Source organism: Platalea leucorodia (genome assembly GCF_965183815.1).
Source record: "Platalea leucorodia genome assembly, chromosome: 3".
NCBI classification, from domain to species: domain Eukaryota; kingdom Metazoa; phylum Chordata; class Aves; order Pelecaniformes; family Threskiornithidae; genus Platalea; species Platalea leucorodia.
In genome coordinates, this window is record NC_138825.1 from 58,013,636 (window position 1) to 58,036,300 (window position 22,665).

The following is a 22,665-nucleotide window of genomic DNA, read 5'->3' on the forward strand; positions in this document are numbered from 1 at the left end:
CAGTGATAAATAGCTCTTTTTTTTTCTGTACAGAAATATTGGCTTCAAAAAGTCAGTGTATTGTACTCAGTAGAGCATGTTGAGTAATGCTACACCTTAAAAATTGGCTTTTTTCAGTTAGTGATGTTAAAAAATGCAAGCCTCTTTCTGGTTTGCTGCAATTGTTTCTATGTACCATAAGACTGTATTGCACAAAAAAAGTTCTTAAATACAGATATAATTTATGTTATTGGATTAAATATTGCAACAACTAAGTGGTAAGTGAAGCAGTTTTACCTTGCACATGCAGTGTGAGGATACACAAGGAGACTGTTCATAAAACTACAAATACATCATTGCAATCTTGACTGCAGTAGGGTGAAAGGAGTGTGAAACAAATGTATTTTGGCAAATCCATTGTTCCCCTCCCATGCCATCTCGAGCAAGGAGGACCTTGGTAAAAATGTAGACAGAGACCATAATATATATTTGTTTTCTTCACAGTAGCCTGAGTAGTGCTAAACTGTAGTTCTCCAGGAACCCAGCTCCAGATGTTATTAAACTACTTTTCTTCCATCCCACCCACCCCAAAAAAATCAAGTTATTTTGTTTGAAAATTAAAACTAAGTTTCAGAAGTAGAGCCTGTAATACTTTCAACAAGAGACTTATAAATCTGAGAGTTCAAAAACCTTGGAAAAGAGTCTCTGTGCATTAGGGTGTATATCTGGAGTTGGGCATCTTCATACATGTGAGGGCTGGGATCCAACAAGTTTCTGTTGATCACTTCTCTCACCCGGGAATCAAGACTAACCTGAAGAGGATGAGAACAGACTAATATTAAAACAGTAACATCAGAAAGGCTGTTACACGTATCTTTATTTCTCAGGGCTCCATTGAACATGCCCAGTTTATGCTTCTTTCAGAGCCACCACACAATCACAGACTGAGACCATCGACTCTGTTTCAGTTTTGACTTGGTCTTTGCATCCATCTTAAGATCTGTGAGATGAAATGCAGCTGTATAACAGAATAAATACAGTGCAACTAAATAAAGCTCTGCAGTAACCTGGATTTCTCAAAATATGTTATTTTACCTTAAAAAAAATAACTTTTACAGGTTTAAAATTATTTCTCTGAAATGAATGTTGAATGACTCTCATTCTGAGAGCTGAAATGTTTTTTTCCTGACCATTTGCGGTTAAATCTTTAGAAGCTTTCTATTCAGCATTCTCATCTGGCTGCCCTACAGATTTTTTTTCCCATTTTTTTCAGGCACTACACTGGTTACTCACAAATTACCCAGAGTTTTTTTCGTTTTTATTGTGCTAATCTCCCCATTAATATTAACTATTTCAGATTTGTTCTTCTTTTCAAGACTCTTTAACATCTGGTAATTTATACTTTCAGGATATCATACATCCATATTGAACTTGTTAGCAAGTTTCAATTTTAGCTTCTCATTTACTTTCCATTTGTAATGAACTCCTGTGCCTAGGCAGAAAAGGGCATATTATGCTTGGGATGAATGCACAGATGATTTTAGAATATCATTTAGAAATTTGAGTGAATGTACAGCTTATCCACAAAATGCTCTAAAAACAGTAAAATTAAAGCCTTCTGGATTAAATGAAATGGCAGTAGCAGGAAAGCCCACTGGGGCCAGCAGAGGTTTACTCAGCTAAGAAGAAAAAGGCTAAAACACTGAGTAGAGAAATACCAAGCATAGATCAGTTAAGCCACTGTGATTTACACCAGGTTGCAGTCTGACCCTACTACTCTGCAACCATATAAATAGATATTCATATTGTCTAAAGGACTGAATTCAACCCTGGAAAGCTCCACGTATGAAGATACCTTGATATGTGAAGGATGCTAACTGAGATGGAAACTCAGAACATGTGTGGATGTGTAAGATTGTCTATTTTTATATGTGGGGAAGCAAAGCCTGAAACACAGTGGCATGGTATGGTACTGAGGAGTAAATATACATTTTCTTTATATCTTCAGTACCAACTGTAGAATCTGGTGTTGTTGGTTTGTGGCATATTGGAGTATGTTACTGCCACAGCAGGCAAGCTTTTTCTCCTCCAATATTTGCTGTTACCCGGTTATTGGCCACGAGGCACACCTATGATGCAGCCTAACTGTGAGTAAACTGTTGCCTATTCATGCTAGCAAACCGTACCTATTACTGAAGTATGCTATCTCTGCAGAACATCCATTACACCTGCTTAATGCACGCTCTCCATCTAAGCGCTCGTTGCTACACCTGCACGCAGCACCCCGGGGCGCAGCAGCCGTCCCTGCTGTACGCCTCCCGTACGGATGGGTGGCGGGGCTGCGTCAGCTGCATGAACAGCCGCCCCTCTTTCCCACCCTGGCACTTCCCCTCCCTTGTGCTGGCACGGCTGTCTGGGCAGCCCCACAGCTAGCTGAGTTAAGGAATCGATCCATCTGAAAGTGGCATTTCTTTTCTGGGCTGTTTTTCAACGCAGGCATTTTTCTGGTTGAATTCATTGTCTAACTAATGTAGCTGCAGCAGGAATGAACAGACCAATGGGGCTGCTAAGCCAGTGACTACCTGCTTTTAGACACAACAGCACGCAGGGGTGTAGCGTTATGGTAGTTTTGAGAAGCAGCGTTGCAGTCATCTGTCTTCGGAATTGCTTTGAATAGATTTCAGTCCTAGACCGTTGCATTTCTGTAGCACAGAAATGACACACTAAGGTGTAAGCAGTTCTCCCCCTAACAGACATGCACACGCACATATCTTACCAAAAACAGTTTGTGCAGCTAGTTAATTGGTTCTTTGTTATCACATATAATAGCTGGGATAAAAAGCTCAAATTTCTCACGATGGTGGGGTTTTGTGCCATTGAATATATTAAAAGTTAATGGCACTTATAGAATGAAAAAAAATTAAGTATGGAGCTATTAATTTACATTGTAGTTTTTCAGTGACCCACTAAAGCCAGATGGCAAAACTAGTTGGAATTACTAAAAGTATTTCCTTGCTGAACAGATGAATACAAGGTGTCTGTTTAGAACACAAAGACCTTCTGCCTCAATAACTTTATCCCTGAACAAGTGATGCTAAATATTTCAGCTCTTACGCCAAAAGATAACAAACATCTGGAATGGGATGTCTGGATGAACAAGAACTTTTCAGCTCCCGTGCTGATCTAAAGCGTTGCAAACCGTTCTCGTTTGCCTCATAAGATTTCCAGTAGGGGCAGAAGCAACTGGAGTGATGACATCCGCCCATGTCCAGTGCATCAACTTTGTGAGTAGTTTTGTTAAATCCTAAGTCAAACAACACTTACTTAGTGTTTGAATTTTAACTGCTGGCTGATCTTAGCTTAAAAAGACAACTGAGCATTCAGCACATGTATATGTACTAGAGATACTATGTTATAAGAAAAACTCATTATTAGCTTGCTGTACTAGCAGTTATCTCACTCCAAAGCAAAAGTATACGCTATGGCACAAGAAAAGATAATGGAGCTATAAATTGCTGTTGGCTTCATTCATATGAATGAAGTTGCAAATTATTACTGAATGCAGTGCAGAAGTAAAACGTAGGAAGCAGGGTCCAGAGTGAGCATAAATTAGCATAATGCCATTAAGTAGAAAGTCAGATGCAATGCACAGAGACAAGGCAAAGGAGCCAAACGTACATGACGTGGCCTAAGCAAGACTCTTCTATAGTGCTTATATATTTATATATCTCTGTATATCAAAACACGGTTTGATAGGGAATGCTTTTTCTTTACTCCAGGTGCAGACCATTTCAGAATTTGTCTATTTCAGTTTAATGGTTGAAGAAAATCTTATGTAATTTCCTAGATATTATCATACTCTTCATTAGAGAAAATATGTGGTCTCCATTCCTGGACTCTCACGTAGGAATAACCAGTGCAAATTTGGATTTTCTCCCAGACAGCTGTTGCACCAGATAAATATATAATGATTCTGATTTAAATTCCTTAATTTTGGTGCCTTTTCTCCAGAAATCCATTTACATTATTTACTTCCTCTCTCTGGCAGGCATGTGGCATTACTAAAGAAGCATACCTGTTTCTCAGCCTTCTCTTATTGGGGTGTCTTGTGTCTTATAGAGACTTTGAGGTGTTGTGGCCAGTGATACTAAATGGCCTGGCACCTGTGTCTCTACTTTTTCTGTCCCTTCCTTTCCTGATTTAATGTCCATACTAAGATTGTTGTCTGACAGATCAGGTAGACTTTCAGACACCCATTTGGCAATCCAGGGTATAACATTTCTGCTCTGGAAGAACAGAAAATGCAAATGTAACATTTACAGCTTTACCTCTTTTGGTGATAGTATAGAAATGTAATCTTCATATATAAGTCTTGCTTTTTCTTCAATAACTTTCTTGTTCTGTTCCTTCTTTAGATCTTCACATGCAAGCCAGAAAAGCAGGTTCTCCTCACTATATTCTGTTCGAAGAAACTCTCTGAAAAGGTTCCTTCCAGCTGGTGTTTTCATCATCTTGTCAAAATTCTGAGCCCAAGACAAAATTTCATCTGCAGTAGGGTTTTGGCTGCAAAAGCAAAGTATCATTACAAATATGCTTCTATTTTCGTAACAGTGTTTTCATACATTCGTCCAAAAATTCTCCTTTCAACTGCACTTCAGTCCAGAGTGAAAACTGGAAGCAACAAGGCTTCAGCAGTGACAGGGGAATTTTGTTCACTCTTCACTTGTGCATTCATTATCTCAATAGCCCACTAAATGTGTTTAATGTTACGAGACATGCACTTGGCTTTCTACAAGTTTTCTACTAGTGTTGTTAGCCATCAGGCTCAAAGACAAAATCCCACAACAGCATTGAATTCCTGCCTCTGCAGTTAAAGGAGATGTGATTTCAGGGACCTAGCAATAGACTCTCTTTCATGAGGGGTTTAGATGACACCTGATGTCCCTGCCTGCTTCTGATGGTGTTTGGCCAGTCACTGTCTGCCACAAGATTTGGTTCAGGAAGGACAAGAAACACAAAAGGCTCTTGGCAGCCAAGAGCATACTAATGAGGCCCAACAAAATAGTAATTCAGAGAGCTTTTAAATTAGCATATTTCTCTGTGCTGGTACCTAAGGGTTGCTAAGCTTCCCTCTGTTTGGTGCTATTGACCTGAATGATGATCTATTGGCACAAGATGTGATGGATGCTGCTGGCAAAACTGGAGAGAGAAGAAATGGGAAAAAGTCCTTATTCGCATTTTCTGAAGGAAACTATTCATGGCTTGTAACGGTGGACACGCTGGATAAGTGATCAGAAGACTAACTTGCAGCACTAATCCATTAATGTACCAATGAATAGCTTAAGAAGGTAATACTCCAAGTTACTTAGCAACAATTAAATATGGTTTCAAACTTAATTCTGAGCGTTCACCCGCCCCTTCCTGATAGGATCCAACACAAGAGGTTTACTAGCTGTTGTTTATAGCTTCTGTGTAATCATGTTGCACAATAAGTGACATTTGTGTATATTATTTGTCTTCAAGTCCATTTTTTGACTCCTACTCTGCATGCAAGGCAGACTGGATGATGGGAAGCTATTTGTGATAGCTTTTCAGCAGTCCAAAAGATTAATAAATGAGTAAGTGTTTAACATTTAAACCATCCAGCAAAATAATTGTAATCTGAACCAAAAAGTATAAATATACAGATTTGAAGGTGAAAAGTCCTCTCTCTGAGGAGAGTGAAAAGAACCTGCTGAGGTGGATGGAGCTGACAAGCAACCTGTGCTCCCTCATCTGTTGGGAAGCCCTCTTCACTACAGTATTTTGTGGAAATTTCTGACATTGTCACCTCATAAATGACCATGAGTAGCAATGAAGACGATGAGTTGTTTGGGTTGCTTTTACCATCAATCATATCCTCCAGAGTTAAGTTTTAATTTACTTTTTATGGGATTAGAGAACTCAAGGCCACTGATAGGTTAGCATTTTTCCCAACACAATAAACATGGGCCCAAGCTTTAGACAGAAATAGAAGCGCAGACTTTCAGTGCATATTAGCCTGTTTTTCAAGGTATGTGTTTCCTTGGTTAATTCCAGTGAAACCATAGTCCAACCTGTTTTATGAAAGGTAGCCCTGTTAAAAATCTGACTGTGAAGTATACTTGTGCCTGTTAGTTTTTCTTCTCGTCTGGACAAAGAGAAGAAAATGATCCCACAGGTAGCAGAGGCTTCCTATAGAGACCCACAGGTCTATGGAACCATCCATGCACCTCCCATTCCTCCCCACAGTTCTTCCCCACAAATAAGAAACTGTAAGTAAGCCTGACTTATGAATGTCTCTGCTGGCATTTCATTGTCAGGACAGAGTTTGCTTCCTTTTGTATAGAAGTTTTTGGAGGAAAAGTAATTAAAAGGACATTCCCAAAGCATAAAAACCAAGGCAATTCTGATATTAATTACAGGCAAATTAAAAACATTTACTAGACAACAGTTTGACCAACTTACCATTCTTCTATGACTTGGATACTCTCCATTTTCGTCGTATGTGTTGGCCTTCCTGCATTGTCTCCTCTATCTTCATTCCTAACAGTGAGGCTGCAATGTAGTACAACACTTTATTTTGTCTAGAGAAAGTTAATTTAAAACAACTATAGTAATGCAAACTTTTAAAAGACATAAACCTATGTAAAGTGTCATTTTTCACTCTTGCCTCTAAAATTTTGGAGAGAAATTTTTGATAACGACTTTTCCCTTAATTCTGATGAATATTAATTAACAGGTGCTATTAGCATGTGTAATTTTTTATAAGCTCACAGTTTATCCACTGAAAGATGGACACAAACTTAGAGGTCACTTTTGGAGTGATTTCACGTAGTAAATTGAGAATATTAGTAAGAGTAAGGGTAGGGGGGATAAGAATATCTGAATTGGACACTGATGAGGCTTTGGTGCCCCACCAGTTCTGGATGGTTGTTCATTTTTTATGAACGTTCCCTTTTTTCTCTCCAGGATACGGTGGCAGTAGATGGCTCAGGTACAGAACGTAGCATGTGGCAGCTCCTTGTGATTTCCTCCTCTGACCTAAATTTGTTTTTCATTCCAAAAAGTAAAATTTACTGGCCTCTCGACAGAAAGGCATCCATTACCCTCATATTACCACAAGCAAGGAAAAGAAAGACTTCCTTTATATAAGGATGTTTGAATTTTTTTTTTCTTCTTTTTTAAGCTGGTAACTAGCATCACTTTTCTGTAAATATCTTTTTAATTGGATTTGCTTTAGTGGTAGCGACTTCCTCTGTGTGTGCTCTCTATGAATGTTCTGGAACAGAACATTGCCAGCAAAACCACAATTCCTGATAACTACTGAAATAAAGCATGTTTTGAATGGCATTAGTATTCATGTAGGAAACCTGGTTCCAATAATTAAGCTTAAGAAGTGGAATGTAGTAAGGAGATGGAGATTTCCCTTTATCAGGTGTTCCCTACGTGTCCAACTGAGAGAAAACAAGCAACCAAGAAAAAAATCTCCCCTCTCAATCCCAAGAGAGCTCATATTTTGAATATTGAGTATTCACCATACAATGATGCTCTCAGTCATCCTAAGTGGCGATATACAAAAATATGTTGGTAGCATAAAGCTTCTCCCTCCCCCACTAATTTGAATAATTTCTGCTCAAGCTCTAAGAAGAAATCCCATCTTTGAGACATTTTTAGCACAAATAACCTCTCTTTCTAGCCCCTCTGCATTTATGAGTTTCTTCAACATTTTTTCAAGCATTTGGCAGACTTAATAGGTGATCTCAAATATTCTTCTGAAAATTGGAAGTTTAAGCTCCCAGGTAAAGCAGAGCACATATTAAGACTTAAACATTACAAAGACGTACACTTTCAAACGAAGCTGTTTGATACTGGTTGCTCCTTCACTTACCTGCCAAGACCTTAGTTCAGGCCCTTGGTCCTGCTTCCCCTGTTACAGCGTAGGAATGCAGCTCCAGTGCTGCTAAGGTGTTAGGGTGTCATCAACTGCTGCAGGAGAAACAACACATCCTGAACTCTGGGGTTGGCAGGTAAAAAGCCTTTCTGTCTCCTCTGACCTGTTGCTCATCAGTCTATAGAGGGAGCACTCAGGAAAGCCAATGGGAGTTCCGTATACAGGAGGAGAAAAAAAAGGGACCATCCACTTTCTGTCTTGTAATTTTTAAGTCCACACATGTAACTGCTTAGGGTCACCTTGCATCTGGCCGGAGCACAAAGTTGGGGTGAGGGAGAAGCAGGGAAGGCACAAAGCTTCTCTCTTTCCCTCCTTCTCTCCCTCCTTTGCAGTCCGTAGGTAGAGCAGCATTTGTCTTCTCTGCTGGGTGCAGAGAACTGAGTGTGCTTTGGTTCCATGGAAGAGTAACACCATGGAAGGAGGAAACAGCTTGTGTAGGTTGGGAATGTAACAGGGTGTTCGCCCGAATCCATCCAAAAGAGAATGAAGCTGCCTTTTCTTTCCTCCATCACGTAAGCAGCAGCTAAGCTGTACTCAGATAATTTACTTGTCGGGCAGTAGACATCCAAGATTTGGATGCAGAGGCTTACTGGAAGTAGAAGGTGACTCATCTGAAAGCAGTTAATCTACACTGCTAATTTAATTTGATGTCTGGGATCAAATACTGTTTGTTTTGCTCTTGTAAAATCTCTGCTAAACTTAGGAAAACCAACATGGGCTCATGAAGGTGGAGTACAAGAGGTGAGTGGTGAGTAAGAAAGAGAAACAGGGAAACGGACAAGAAAGCCATGTTGACTTCATTGCACTTTTTTTAATTAAAGGAGTAATGGATAGGCCCTATGCATTTTGATTTTCTACAAGACTACCCCTCAGTAAAAAGTTCAGATGGTGGGCCTATAATGTAGCATGCAGTTTTCTGGTATCTATACCAGAGAGACAATGCGAGGTACACACTTGGCCCTAATTCCTTCATCTCACCATTCATAGCTGGATTTCAATGGCTGAAGTTAGTCAGAGTTGCAAAACAGGGCAGACTTTAAAGAAAGAAGTGTTATACTTGGTTGGAATAATTTCTCAAGTTTGGGTATTGTATTTTAAACTGTGCTAAATTTATAATACCTCTTGGCCTAAATTCTGCATTATGTTTCCAGTGACAAACACTAGCACTACATTTCAACTTTTATTTATCTACATCTGTCAAGGCTGGAGGTCCATCGGATACATTACTTTTGGTATGTTTTTCCTGTGAAAGAAACCATAATTTTTATACAGAAGTACATTCAATTCAGACATGTTCTGTTTTCACTCAAGGAACTGGTTCACGTTCGCTTAGAAAAAAATTAAATATTTACACATTTGTGACTGCAAAGCTAATTTGAAAGCAGCCTTTAAATAACTCTGATCACAATAACAGATTGCTACCTTTTACCTCAAAATGACAACACTGCATTGCTATTTGCTATGTTGCCATCTTCAGTTGAAAATACCCTATCTGTTCACATTTCTCTGTGGAATTCAAGCAGTCCTCAGCAGCAAAGGCACCCTGCATACCTGAAGCTGGTGTCCTTGATACATTATTCCATCATGGAAGCTCGTTGATTATGTCAGAACAATTATTCTGCATAGTGTAAAACTAAGCAGAGTAAAAGTAACAGGATAAAGAGTAACAAAATGATCTTACTTAGTTAAGGTTTCAAGAAGAGGAAATTGCTGATAAGCCGTATCAAAAAGTAGTTAAATGAAAGGGAGGTGTTCTAGAGAGACATCTGATGTAAATTAACATATATGGTGCCATTATTTTTTATTAGTTGGAGTCATCCAGCAGATATCTTTAAAATTTAGAGACATAAATTACCCATGATAAAGGCACAACAAAATTTTGGGGTGTCTAAAGGCAGAGTTTAAGTGGAAAGCACAAGCACTGGTTTGTTTTCTGTTCCTATGGAAGGTTGGTTCTGCCCACATTTATGCTGATTTTATTGCTCTGGAGAGTATGGTAAAAAGTACTTCAGTAAACGCAAGTGGCCTGAGCTCAATGCACCTTTCAAATATTTCTTGGGTTCCTGACTTCTACAAAAACTATAGTTTCTTTAACTACTGCAACAATATTATTATGAGTAATATCTGTTTGGAGTGAGTGCATTTCCATTTTACAACTTCACAGACTTTATAAGTAAAAATGTTAATGACCAGGGACTACTTGAAGAAGTATTCAAACTGAACAAATTACCACATATAAGGTTAAACTGGTCCAGGTTCCTAGCTGATGTGTTTTTGGAGGAACTACTGGGATTCAGAAAACCAATCTTTATTTATTTAGCTACTATTATTCAGCTGTTAATATTCATGTTCAGCACTTAAATAATTGTGTTGAGTAATTACTTAGCAGGCCACTGGTGCATGGTAAGGTAAAAAAGCCAAGCTAATTGGATAAAATCAACAAGAGAGTTGGACTAATTTAAGAGCAAAAATCTAACTGACTCTTCCTCTAGGTGTTTTGAGCCGGTGATTTTACCCTTTTTTTTAAAGTTGCTTAGCATCCCTACTGCTGCACTTCTACTGCCATTAAGAAACTGAAAATCATTTAGAGCTTGGACCTGATCTTTCATTCTCTGTATATCCAGTAAACAAAGAGTCTTTAGTTGCTTCCCAAGGGTCAGATTCTCATGTACCAGTAGTCTAAATCTGGTGAATCAGTGAAATTACTGTTATCACAATGGCAAGAAAACTATGCCGTTGTGACAGGTGCTAAGATTAATATTCTGCCCATGCATGGCTAACACCAGTTACTATTCACTCAGGTATGTGCATCGTATGCAGTATATCATCACAGTATTTTGCAATTATGTCTGGTATGGAAGACCATGTGACAATTAAAGCCTCTTGCCTTAGTGCTGTTTTTTGTGCTGCCATGAAGATAAGGAGTAGAAATCAAACTGGGACACTGTGAACTAGTTGGTAGGCTATTGGGTTGCCATTCAGGAGATCTGTGCTCAATTCCTGCTTCTTGGCTGAAGTTTGTAGATGCTAGGCCCTGCAGGGCAACGATTACATTGTAGGCTGAACCATGTATGTCACACAGTAGGGCCACGAGCCTTCTAGCCGCCACTGCAACACAAAACTCTTCCTTATTCCAGCCCAAAGGCCACATAAAGTCAGTTGCACATATATAATCTAAAGGCAGAATTTGGTTTTCAGATGAAAATCAATATTCAGTTAAGATCCTCTGGATAACAGATGTTCTGACATGTTTCTTTCACTGATCTACCCTTTGAAAGAGTATATCTCACTGGCACCACTCTTCACTCTATCCTACTGCTAGGAATTTTTATTATTATCAGATCAAGGGACAAAATATTTTTAGGTCATAGCTCCAAAAGCCAAGAATGATTTTTTTGATGCTTGAGTCCAGCTTCCAGTGCAAGCGAGCTACAGGCAGGACTGCCATAACTTAAACAATGGTGATTTAGTAGATGTAGATTAAGTGGAGGCTTTCTTAAAAAAACACAAGTCCCTCCCCCAAAAAAGCCACAAGAGATCAATATTGAATTGTGATTTTAAAATTCCACTGGTAGATGATGTAAAATGTCCATTCACCTAAAATTTTGACAAACACAGGTTGAATTTACCAAATAGATTCTGACAGGAAATATTTTTTCAGGGCCATTTGGAGGAGGAAAAGCCCTCCTTTATACATGCAGGTTAGTGCACTCATTCAGGATCTGAAACACCCTTCCTGCGGGACTGCAGTGGGGTAGCTGTCTTTCAGGCTGTTCTGCTGAAGCTGTTCTACTTTGGTGAAAGTAACAGAATACTCATCACGCAAGACAGAAGCAGGAGACTCTTAACTTAATGGCAAATCATCATGTAATGAATACTTTTAAGCATTTTATATAAAGTACGATATTTTATACATCATTGAGTGGAGAGCCTGAAAACAAGAACATATGATTAATGCGTTTTCCTGAAGTGAGGGGAGGGTGGTTTTGAAAACTCTGAGACAAAGATGGTCACCAACACTATATCTTTCACCAGCTGGGTAAATACCTTCACTCTTCAATACAAAGTGGTTGTGCCCCTGCCTGTCTCCAAGCTCTTTGATTCCTTTACTTTTATTATAAGTGTCTGGCTTAAAACATGCTATATGAACAGAAACATATTTTTCCTAGTTCTAATTCGGATGCAGAAAAAGTGCACATGGTTCAATCTGATCAGACTGTCTTCAATATTCTGGTTCAACAGTCAGTCATTGAAAAATCAATTTTTTGCACAGCTCTGTTTGCAAGTTCCCTCCTACATGCTGAGGCAGGCTCTGGTAGAAGTCAGAGATGGATGTGGTCCCCGTATGCTGTATGATAATGCAACAGAAAACTACGCCAGCATTCTTTAATTTTGTTTATGAAAGATGAAATTCTTTTCTGACACCTTGTTTTTCTGACAACTGGAATATTTAAGCCTGATGGCAGTGAAAACTAGTCAAGGCTGTGTTTGTTTATGAACAGAGTAGCATGATGATTTTGCTATACTGTACAAAGCAATAATAATGAAAAAACCTGCAATATTATCATGATCCATTCATAAAGAACAATACAGCTATGTTAATCTCAAAATTACTTAGCGTCTAGTCAGTAATGCTATCTTCTGTATCCCTTTTAATGGCACAAAAATAGGCATCCACGGGAATGAAATGTTACATGAACAATATTATCCAAGGATAACATTTTTTTTTTTTTAAGCTGAGTAAAGGGTAAAAAACCTTCTTCTATCAGAGGCTTGCGTGGACCCCTGGAGGTCTGCAAGGCCAGCATAAGTGGTGTGCAGTTCATCCACAGAAAGACACGAAACAGTAAAAATTGCAAACTTGGTATTTCCATATGTCTGCATTGGTTGTCTGCAAGAAACTTTGGAGGGGAATGGGGGTTAAGAGCCTTTGGACTTAAATCATTCTGATCATTTACTTAAATTGATCAGAATCTGCTCTTAACTCAGTCAGCAGAACATAATAATTTTTGTTCCAAAGAAGAAACAGATCAAAAAAATGTGAAGGATTTTTTTAATTAGTGTCCATCCTAGTTCTTTAATGAGATAAGATTTACAGATCTTCACTGAATTCAGTAAAGAAATGTAGGATGCAAAATTTTATACTGAAAACAAGTTAGAATTTTAGTGAAAAATAGCTACATCCTTCTCTGAGTAAAAAATTAATTGTCTTGTGCTTAAAACTAAATGATGGAGATTGTGTTTAGTAGACTGACACAGGAAAGCAGTCTGTTGGGGAAAAGCCAACAGTTACCATAAGGCTATAATCAGCCTACTTGGCAGTGTCCACTGAAACTATAAACTCCTTTCAAAAAGTCCAGGTACCTGTGGTGCTAAGTTTCCTGTATGCCAGAGTTACATTTGCCTTAGGTGAAAAGATGGTGCAAGAGACATGTATAATCCAAATTGTTTTTAAAAGAAAAAAACAAACAAGCATAGACTCCAGGACTCAGCTGTTTTAGAGTGAAAAAAATATGTGTTTGCAAGGAGAATTTATAAACTTGAGATCTGATTCTGCAAGCCTTACCTCATGTAAGAAAAAAAAAACAACAAAAAAATTGTTTGGTTGTTTTTTTTTTTTTTTTTTTTTTAAATAGTGCGAGTATTTGCAAGGTTAGCATCCTGGAGATTTTGTATTACAGCTAAAAACCCTCCAATATTTCAAAGCTTCAGATGGGGGAAGGAATGTGGAGTCACAGACCTCCCAGCTCTTTGTTCAGCTTACACTGTGGTCTCATCATTTTGACCTGTAACCATAAAAGCCACAGTGGTAACTGGCCTTTTTTTTTTTTCCTCATAGGTCACAAAAAGTAAAATAAAAATGAAATGATAAAAACAGATGCTTTGTCTCTTCCAGTAGCTAGAAAACATTCAATTTCTTCCTTTCCAGTTTTCCTTGGTAGTATTTTTTCCCCTTGATGCAGTTTTCTATGTTGTAGTGTGGTGTACTTCAGATTTTTTCCCTTTTCTCCATCTCTTTGTTTGAAGAGCATACAGCTGAGAAACAGTCTGTAACAGACGGTTGGGCACTTGTGTGTGCCGTGAATGTGCTTTCAACTGAAAAGCTTAATGTCTGCTCAGGATCCAGTAATAGTAAATGCAGGCAGACTTCTGGCTCCCATATGCACCTTTCTGCATACCATAAATCCTGTGGGCCAGGGGGGAGCTCAAGGTGGAAATTTTCTGGTCTGAGTTTTGCTACCCAGGATGGGTGCAGAAGCAGTTTCACAGGCCCTTCCACTGTGGTTTAATAGAGAATGCAGCTGACTGGAACCGAGTTTGTGTTCTGCACAGATTTGACAGTTAAAGATAATTTACTTCTGAATTGGATTTTCCACAAAATAGTGTTTGTGGAAAAATTCAAGATCAATGGAATTTCATAATTTGTTTTGATGGTTTTAAAAATAATTATCATTACATTTTAAAATGAAATAATCAGTTGTCTTGGTTTCATTCATTCTTAGTAACCTGTATTCTAACTAGTCTTTTGTAAGTAATTCTAGTTAATGTAATGTAATCAAATAATAGATTTAAATGAAATATTGTGCTTAACTTTAAAAAGCTCTTTAGAAGAATTACATTCTGTCATAGTAGATGTTTTCCCCAGTAAGCTTTTTGATTACAAGCAAAGAGATTTTCTAATAAGAAAACAGTTCATCAAGAAATTCGGCAGCTATAACTCTTAACTTCATGATACCTGGAGTTCATTAGAACCTCATCTCTCAGAGTCCTGCAAACAGTTAGCAGCCCCACCTTTCACACAGAATCATGTTTATACTAAGAACTGTGGAGAGAAGCTTGAAGAGCAGTGCCTTACAGCATCAAAATCCTAAAGCACGGCAAAACCTGCATTTGTTTTCTGAGTTATTTTGAAGTATCCTTGCTTCCCTAAACCAGTTTTGAGATTTCTAGAAGAGTGGCATTGGCAGTATGGCTGTGGAGTGTGTGGGCACAGGAATAAACTGATGTGGTCAAAACCCCATGTGCCTACACACAGGTATCTTGGCCTGTTCACTGCCGTATTTCTGACACCTATGCTGTAGCAGCAATCCAGGGGTGACTGAGAATCGCTGACAATTCTCCTGTCTTTGTTCCATAGTGCTGCTCTTGCACTGCTATTTAGTCTTTTCTGTGTGAAGGAATAACTTTTTGCCCTGTGAGATATTTGAGAGTTTAGAAGGAAATACACGTAAAAACACTACGGATGAACAGGGTCCTACCTTTCTTCCTTGTGAAAACCTGGACCAAGGTCTGTGAATTCTTTTGTTCAAAGGCTTATGATAAGGCCAGCTCATCATTGTTCAGAGTTGTGAACTTCCCCATGAAAAATAAGAAACGTCTCAGTTCATCCGAGATTGTATGTTTCTGCCATACTTTGAAGGTAGGGGAGAGCAGACTGAATTTCTTATTGCTTTTCAGTTGCAGTGCTTTCTTAATACTGTGCTGGATTCAGCGTAATTGGTCAAAAGTCATTACAGATTCAACTATAAACCATAAAAGAAAAAGGAGATTGGTAGAAAATAAGGTTTAAGATATCTGGAGCATCTCAGGCTATTAAGGTCTAGTCACTTAAGACATTTAGCTCTGTCCTGATAGTCTTACTTATGTTGTGCTACTGCTCAGCTTGAGTAAAAGCAGAATTGAACCCAAGTGATCTAGTGCTTAAGAGTATAATCATCTCTTTGTTAATGGGAACTCTTGGCCAAGATTTTGGAGTTTATGTAAGATCATTATATAAGGTTATTAAATTGCATCCCACATGCCACTGTGAAGGTAGATCATCCTTACTGAAATATGAATGCTAAGCTAAAGTAAGTCATAGAGGGATGTGCTCAGTAAAGCAAGTACCTAAAAAGGTTTTACCAAATCTGCAGTGTTCCACTCTATTCCCTTTCCTGTATATGTAATGATTTAAAATGGAATAGATCTAAAATCTGGTAACCTTTTCTGTTCATAAGGGACAGTCACACTAACAGTCTCATTTTAAAGCCATGAGTTATATTCTCCTGCTGTATTTTCCATAAAAGTTGAATTCAGTATACATTTGGCAGACAAGCTTTCAAATTTGTCCAAAATCTACATTTTCCTGTTGGACCCCATGAAGAATTTGAAAGCAAAGCCTTGTAGAATCAAAAATCCACGTGTCAATACATCTTCTATCATAGACTGGTATTTGCAATGTGACCTTTGATGTAATTTTTATACTGATTCTTTCTTCTTTTAGAAAATGTTCAGAAGCAGATTGGTAGTGGAAAAACTAACCTGCTGGAAACCCCCTGACAAAAGGGACGTTCTCCTAACATACCCACAAATATTTCCAGATGTGTTTTGCAAACATTTAAGACCTAAGTTTAGTCTTTGCCAAGTTGAACACAGAATCATAGAAACACAGAATGACAGAATCACAGAATGGTAGGTTGGAAAGGACAGAGCTCTGGAGGTCATCTTGTCCACCCTCCCTGATCAAGCAGAGCCACCTAGAGCAGGCTGCCTAGGATCATGTCCAGATGGGTTTTGAAAATCTCCAAGGAGGGAGACTCCACAGCCTCTCTGGGCAACCTGTGCCAGTGCTCAGTCACCCTCACAGTAAAAAAGCGTTTCCTGATGTTCAGAGGGAACCTCCTGTGTTTCAGTTTGTGCCCATTGCCTCTGGTCCTGTCACTGGGCACCACTGAAAAGAGCCTGGCTCCATCTTCTTCACATGCTCCTTTCAGGTATTTATACACATTTATACGATCCCCCTGAGCCTTCTCTTCTCCAGGTGGAACACTCCCAGATCTCTCAGCCTTTCCTCATAGGAGAGAAGCTCCAGTCCCCTAATTATTTTAGTGGGCCTTTGCTGGACTCTCTCCACTGTGTCCAGGTCTCTTGCAACAAAGAGCCCAAAACTGGACAGAGTACTCCAGGTGTGGCCACCAGTGCCACAACCAACACATTTACTACAATCATATTTAAATAAAGACTGTGATTGAAGAATATTTTTGGGGGCTACTTAAAAAAATGTAATGATATTTACATTTCGGGATGACTTCAGGGTGAAGGAGAGAAATGCTTACAAGGCTAAAAAGTACATGAAAGGAGACTGGTCCTTTTAATGGACAGCCTTGCTGAACTTGCTTTCCTCCTCTGTTCTCATGTGACTGATTTAAACTACCTAGCTACAGATATTGCAGCTCAGCAGGCATCCAAAGGCAGATGGAAACTACCAGTGTGCACTGTACTTGAACTTCTGAAATAAAAGATGGTATCTCCCTCAGACTAGCACTGAGCAAAAGTTGTAAGTGTGCAAGAGAGGAAAGAACTAGTGATTTAAAGCAATCTGACATTCCTAAACTCTCCTTTTTCTCAGATGTATTTTGTTCTGAAAATCTGTAAGAAAATACTCTTTCTGCTGGATTCTACTTTAAGGAGATTCTATTACTTTTACATAACGATAGCCACACCAGAAGGTATTACAACTTTTGGAAACTTTTAGTCCGTCCTAGGATAAATTTTTGAGATTTTTGTTCTCAGATGTGGAATGAAATTTCTGTATAGGTAAGAAATCCATGGCTTGCCAAAGTTTGCTTGCCAATGATTCCTAATAGAGTTACTCTAGCTTTGTTTCATTACCGTAGAGCTGGTTTCTGCTTTAGGCAAGATTCAACTCAAGGGTGTATTTCTCTTGTCAGGTCACCCAACAGATCACTAGTCTGGCTGTCAGCTTCATTCCTTCCTTCAAAATAATATTACTATTCATATTCCATCTTGTACAATGGATACATCTAATTACTAGACAATCTGCAGTGTCCTTACTCCTGGCTACAGCTATTTTGCAAGCAATTCCTTCATGTATTTGAGACAATTAAAAGTGGCAGTTGTCTAGTGTTCAAAGAAATAGAAATTGTATTCTTTGAAAGGGTAACTGGATGAATAAAAGCCCCCCAATCCACTAGCAAGCAAGTCTAATGGTCTCAATGAATTCTGATAAACAGGCCTAGTCTCAGTTTCCGTAGTGGCTTTTTTTATTATTCTTGGTTTGCAGAGATGAAAATAGCAGCAACAGTACAGAATTGAGCTTGATTAGGGTCACTCCTTTGATTCCATAGATTAGGTGCAGTTTCCAAATGGGAAGAGATCCCTGGGAACATTCATACTAAATTCACATTTTTTCTTTTCATAAGATGTTGTAAAGTTCTTCAGTTAAAGAGGGCTTTATGTATTTGTAAAGTGTAATTCCTGCTATGATGTTTATGAACACCATATTTTATGAAATTAGCCTGGACCAAACTACTTTACGCTTATCCACATTACAGTCAAATAAGATGGGGGATCTTCCACTTAACATCTGTCCAACTAACAAACAGGATTGAGAACCGCCATGCCAGTGTGTGTATTTTACAGCCATCTGTTTTCATGGACGTTGCCTGATGGGTTTCCAGCTTTTCTTTTAGACAAGGCCCTGAGCTGGGAAGCACTTTCAACATGGATGTCAACAGGAACTGAAGATATCCATTGTTCCATAATGGATGCTCAGCATCTGCTGGTATCAGGCCCTCAATCAGCTACTTCAGAAGAGCCAGAGTTGCCATTGAGACAAATATATGTGCTATGGAATTATTAAGGGCAACTAGACAAGATTCGCATCTCCTTTGCCTTTCTGCCTCACATAATGAATGTCTGACCCACTTTTCTAGTGAGAGGATCTCCATCTTATAAGTGTTATCTGCTAGGGGTCCAGACTCATTTCCATGATACATTCTCTCATTTTTTCTCTTAAAAGCGCTAGACATTTATTCCTGTTTTAACTGACATTTTAAACCGATTTGGAATGATACATGGTTAAAAAATAAACCTTTGTAAGATGGAAATTTTTCTCCTAACAGATTTAAGTAGCCTAATTTTTTTCCCTTTTGGATTGGAACTACAGACTGCATTTATTCTTGCAGATAAAACGGGCTGGGAGAGTTCTCTGGCCCTGAGGCTGACTGGCACCATGTAGCCCCAGTCCATAAAGCCCATACTCAAAACAGGGTTTCTGCACCCGTGACAGGTCATTGCCTGAGGCTGTGCACTTTGGCACTGGCCAGAACTCTGCCAGGGAGTTAACACTCGCTAACAATTTAACTGTACAGCTGATTGCTTGAGCCCATATTAGACCCTGGCCCTGCTTAGTTTACTAGTATAGATACAGCCAGTGTGTTTAATTGGGATAAGATTTTTTGTTGTTGTTTTTGCATGTTAAATATTTAAGTTTTTATTATACTCCATGATGAATAAAGTTGGCAGGATTTGCAAGGCTGCCTTGGTGCCTTTAAAATGACACCGTCTATCAACATGCCTTACTTCAGCTTATATTTTGATCTCAGACCCATTTTGACCTTTCACACATGTCTCCATTTCTGTGGTTTTCCACAGACTCCTGAGTTAATGCATCTTTGTGTAAATACATAATTGCCAAATTTGCAATAAGGAAACAAAAAAAACAGCCCAAACCCTATCGGAGGAGATTTCAAAGGCTGCAAACTCCTAATAGCTGAAAATCACAGAGTAAACTGGACTCAGGCATCCTCAGCACTCTTGGGTTTTTTGTTTTTTCTTTTTTCTGCAGCAACAGTCAAGCTGTGCACTGGTGACAGAAAATCTGTCATGACATTACGAATCTTCCTTCAGCCACTGTTCTGCACACACCAAGCTGAATAGCATTTTGGCACAGGCAGGTGGGAAACGGGCATGAGTGGCAAGGGAGAGCCAAGATGCTGATGCTCTGAAGCAATCCATCTCTTAAACAGCCTCTGAGGAGACATCAAGCTGCTTTACCCCAGTGGAGGTGACTCTGCCATTACTTTCTCTCCCTCTAGTCTCCTCAAGAGCAGCTGTCCCTGAATACACTCCGTGTGCTGCGCCAGGGCAGAATCAAGATCATTTTCTAAAGTTAACTAGATTTAGTCTGCTATCTCCTTCTAAGGAGTGACTGTCAGCATCTTATGCGCGGCTGAATTAGAATGAGCCTTGTGTAATCCCAAATCCCCTCTGAGCATGTATTTATTCTTCAATTTAGGAGGACTGCAGTTCTGATTTTTTTTTTTTGCATTCCAATTTTTTTTACAGAATTGTTTGCTTGAAATAGGACTATTTTCTGCAGTTAGACTTATGAGGGTTTCTTATCTTAGCAGTATTATACAAATGGGAATCTATGCATTCAGTTTGTGAAGCATCAGAAACATTTATTAAAAATTTGCTAATATATTACGTTTATGTTCTACCCATTCTCCAACCTGCTTGTGTTATCACAGATGGGTAAAAATGTCAGTAAATACATGAGCCTCCATCTGTTCCTCAAAATGAAATGAACTTTCAAAGTTTAAAATATTAAGGATAAAATCCTGGTACAAGGAAAGCTTGGACCAGAGAGCCCAGGGCTGGTTTTGATGTTAATGAGGATTCTACCACCGGCTTGTGATCAAAGTTAACAGACCGGCTGCATAAGAAGCTATTGCTCCACTCTTCGCATTAGACTTCTATTTTATTATGGGGAGGAACAAGTTTAACTCATACCTTTGAAAATAGAAACATTTATCAGTTTACATGGAGCTAGACTCAGTTTACAGTGTTAAAGGTTTTTTCAAACCAGAGTTCTTAATTGAAAATTAATTTAAAATGACTTATGTATGCTGAACGCCTGTGTAGTGTCTTATGTATCTTTGTGCTCCCACCATGATTTCATGGTAGGCCAGCAGCACCTTAGTGACTACCCCTTTGCAGACACTTGCCAAAATAAATGCAGTGTGTAGCTTACAGCTTTCTCCCAGAGAACTGCATGATTTTGATTTACTTTGCATGTCCCACAAAGCAATGACCTGCACCAAAGCTGCTTCTGCATGGCGAATGGCCTGTGGAAACCCATTGCTGCTGTGGGAGGTGGTGGCTCACAGTTCCCTCCCCTGCTCCAAGGCTGCACAAGACCTTGTGCTTCCACAGGGCTTTGGAGGTAGGTGGAAGGGGGCTAAGAAGAAGAAAGGAGGAAGATAAAACGTGGAAGATGAGCTTAGAAATAGGGATTTCTGGGCTGCTTTTTGATGAGGGGAGGTGAGATGTATTTGATTAATTTAGAACAGGGCTCCACGGTGGCTAAGGCCAATCTCATGAGATTTAACAGGTTAACATTAAGCTTCTTTTAGTTGTTTTTACATTAAATTTTGCTTTTTGTAAATTTTATTTCTATAGTCCTTTTGGTTTGCTGGTAACATTTTGATTTCCTGCATTCGCATCTTACTCTTTAGAAGTAATGCAGGAAAAATTATGGAGTAGTTTGCTGGAGTTAGTATACCTGAGACCTCATCTAGCATACCTTTGCACCTTGTGGCACCATTTATGTAGAAGAAATGTGCTCCCCTCTTTTGAATGGTAACGTTTCACATCTGCTTCACAGGGAGGTTCAGGAAGTGGGCAAAAGTGCCTTTACTCACCACCTCTGGAGCTCTGGGATAAGCCATGTATTGAATCACATCTGAGGTATATTTGTGTTCTGGCTCAAGGAGAGAGCAGACTTCCATGAATTATTAGGCTAACACTGACAATCTGGCCCAGTGTCACAGACGGGCACAAGCCCAGAGGTTGGCAAGTCACGCTGTGATGCCCTGGGAGAGTTGTGTAAACAAGCATGCACAGAGCCACCTGTCCCCCGCCTGCCCTGAGGACCTAAACATCCATAAAACTCCAGCAAAATCACTTGCCCTGTCTGAATTATAAAGCAGAGTGAGCCTATTAAATATGATACGCATTAGGAAGACATGCTTCTCCCCTCTGATTTTTTAACTTTAGAGATCATCCCTTTCTTTTGGTTTAAAGGGACAAGAAATGCTTTACTTTGGTATTATTTAATTAGTACTGCTAACATAACTTACAAAAGTATGAAAAAAAATACTTGACAAGCTATTTATTTTTAGAGAGTGTCTTCTGCTTGTTTTTCCAAATGCTGAGAATTTAAATTTCTTATTTTAAGTAGCTCAGGGAACCTTGAGAGGCCCATTTCTGATGACTAAGTATTTAAATCCTTACCCCACACTCACCCCATGGTGCATTCCAGTGACAACAGGAATGTCTGCCAGGCAGCTTTCTCTCATGCCTTCAGCACTGAGGATATGTGGACTTAAAGACAAGGTGATTTAAGACTGATTTTCTAGAATATCACATTTGGTAGCTTGTGTGACAGGACATGTAATGGATTTTATCCAGCTTTAAATTCTACCTGTTAGAAGAACTGGTGCTTCTTTCTTAAGAAAGCACCAGTGCTGCCCATTGCACTGTGACGATACAGATGATACTGTCCCATAGATGCATAAAGCACGAGTTCCTGTGCTACTTAAGCCTATTGTCCCTCAGAATAAATTATTCTCCAGGAATGTTTTCATCTTTGACCTCTGCAACAGCAAATGATAAAAATGTAAGGAAGTCCTGTGATGTTTTAAAGTATAAAAAGGCTCAGAATGGAACACCTTTTCCCATTAAATACTTTTAAAAATATCACCTTCTGTTTCAGTAAAATAGAGTATAGTAGCCTGCACTTCTATATTCTGCACTAGAGTACAATAATTCCCGATGCACTTTTCCATATTTGCTTTTCGCAGGTGTGATGTTTTGAAAAGGTAAAATGCAGATAGTTGAGTACATCTGTTTCAGATGTGTTGTCCTAT

The 22,665-nt window shown here is 39.0% G+C and overlaps 1 protein-coding gene across 2 annotated transcripts in view; it reads right to left on the reverse strand.

Annotated features, from left to right (window-relative positions):
- Nucleotides 1-602: 602 nt before the first annotated feature.
- Nucleotides 603-22,665, reverse strand: part of RGS17 (regulator of G protein signaling 17) — a gene marked incomplete at both ends in the record, with an annotated part of 28,326 nt that continues 6,263 nt past the window's right edge. The window contains 3 exons of one of the 2 annotated variants that reach the window (XM_082305443.1): nucleotides 603-791; nucleotides 4,308-4,542; nucleotides 6,466-6,543. In XM_082305443.1, coding sequence (XP_082161569.1) covers nucleotides 603-791; nucleotides 4,308-4,542; nucleotides 6,466-6,543 — 502 coding nt within the window. Of the gene's footprint in view, nucleotides 792-4,307; nucleotides 4,543-6,465; nucleotides 6,556-22,665 lie in introns of both variants that reach the window. The other variant, XM_082305442.1, reaches the window with a different exon arrangement.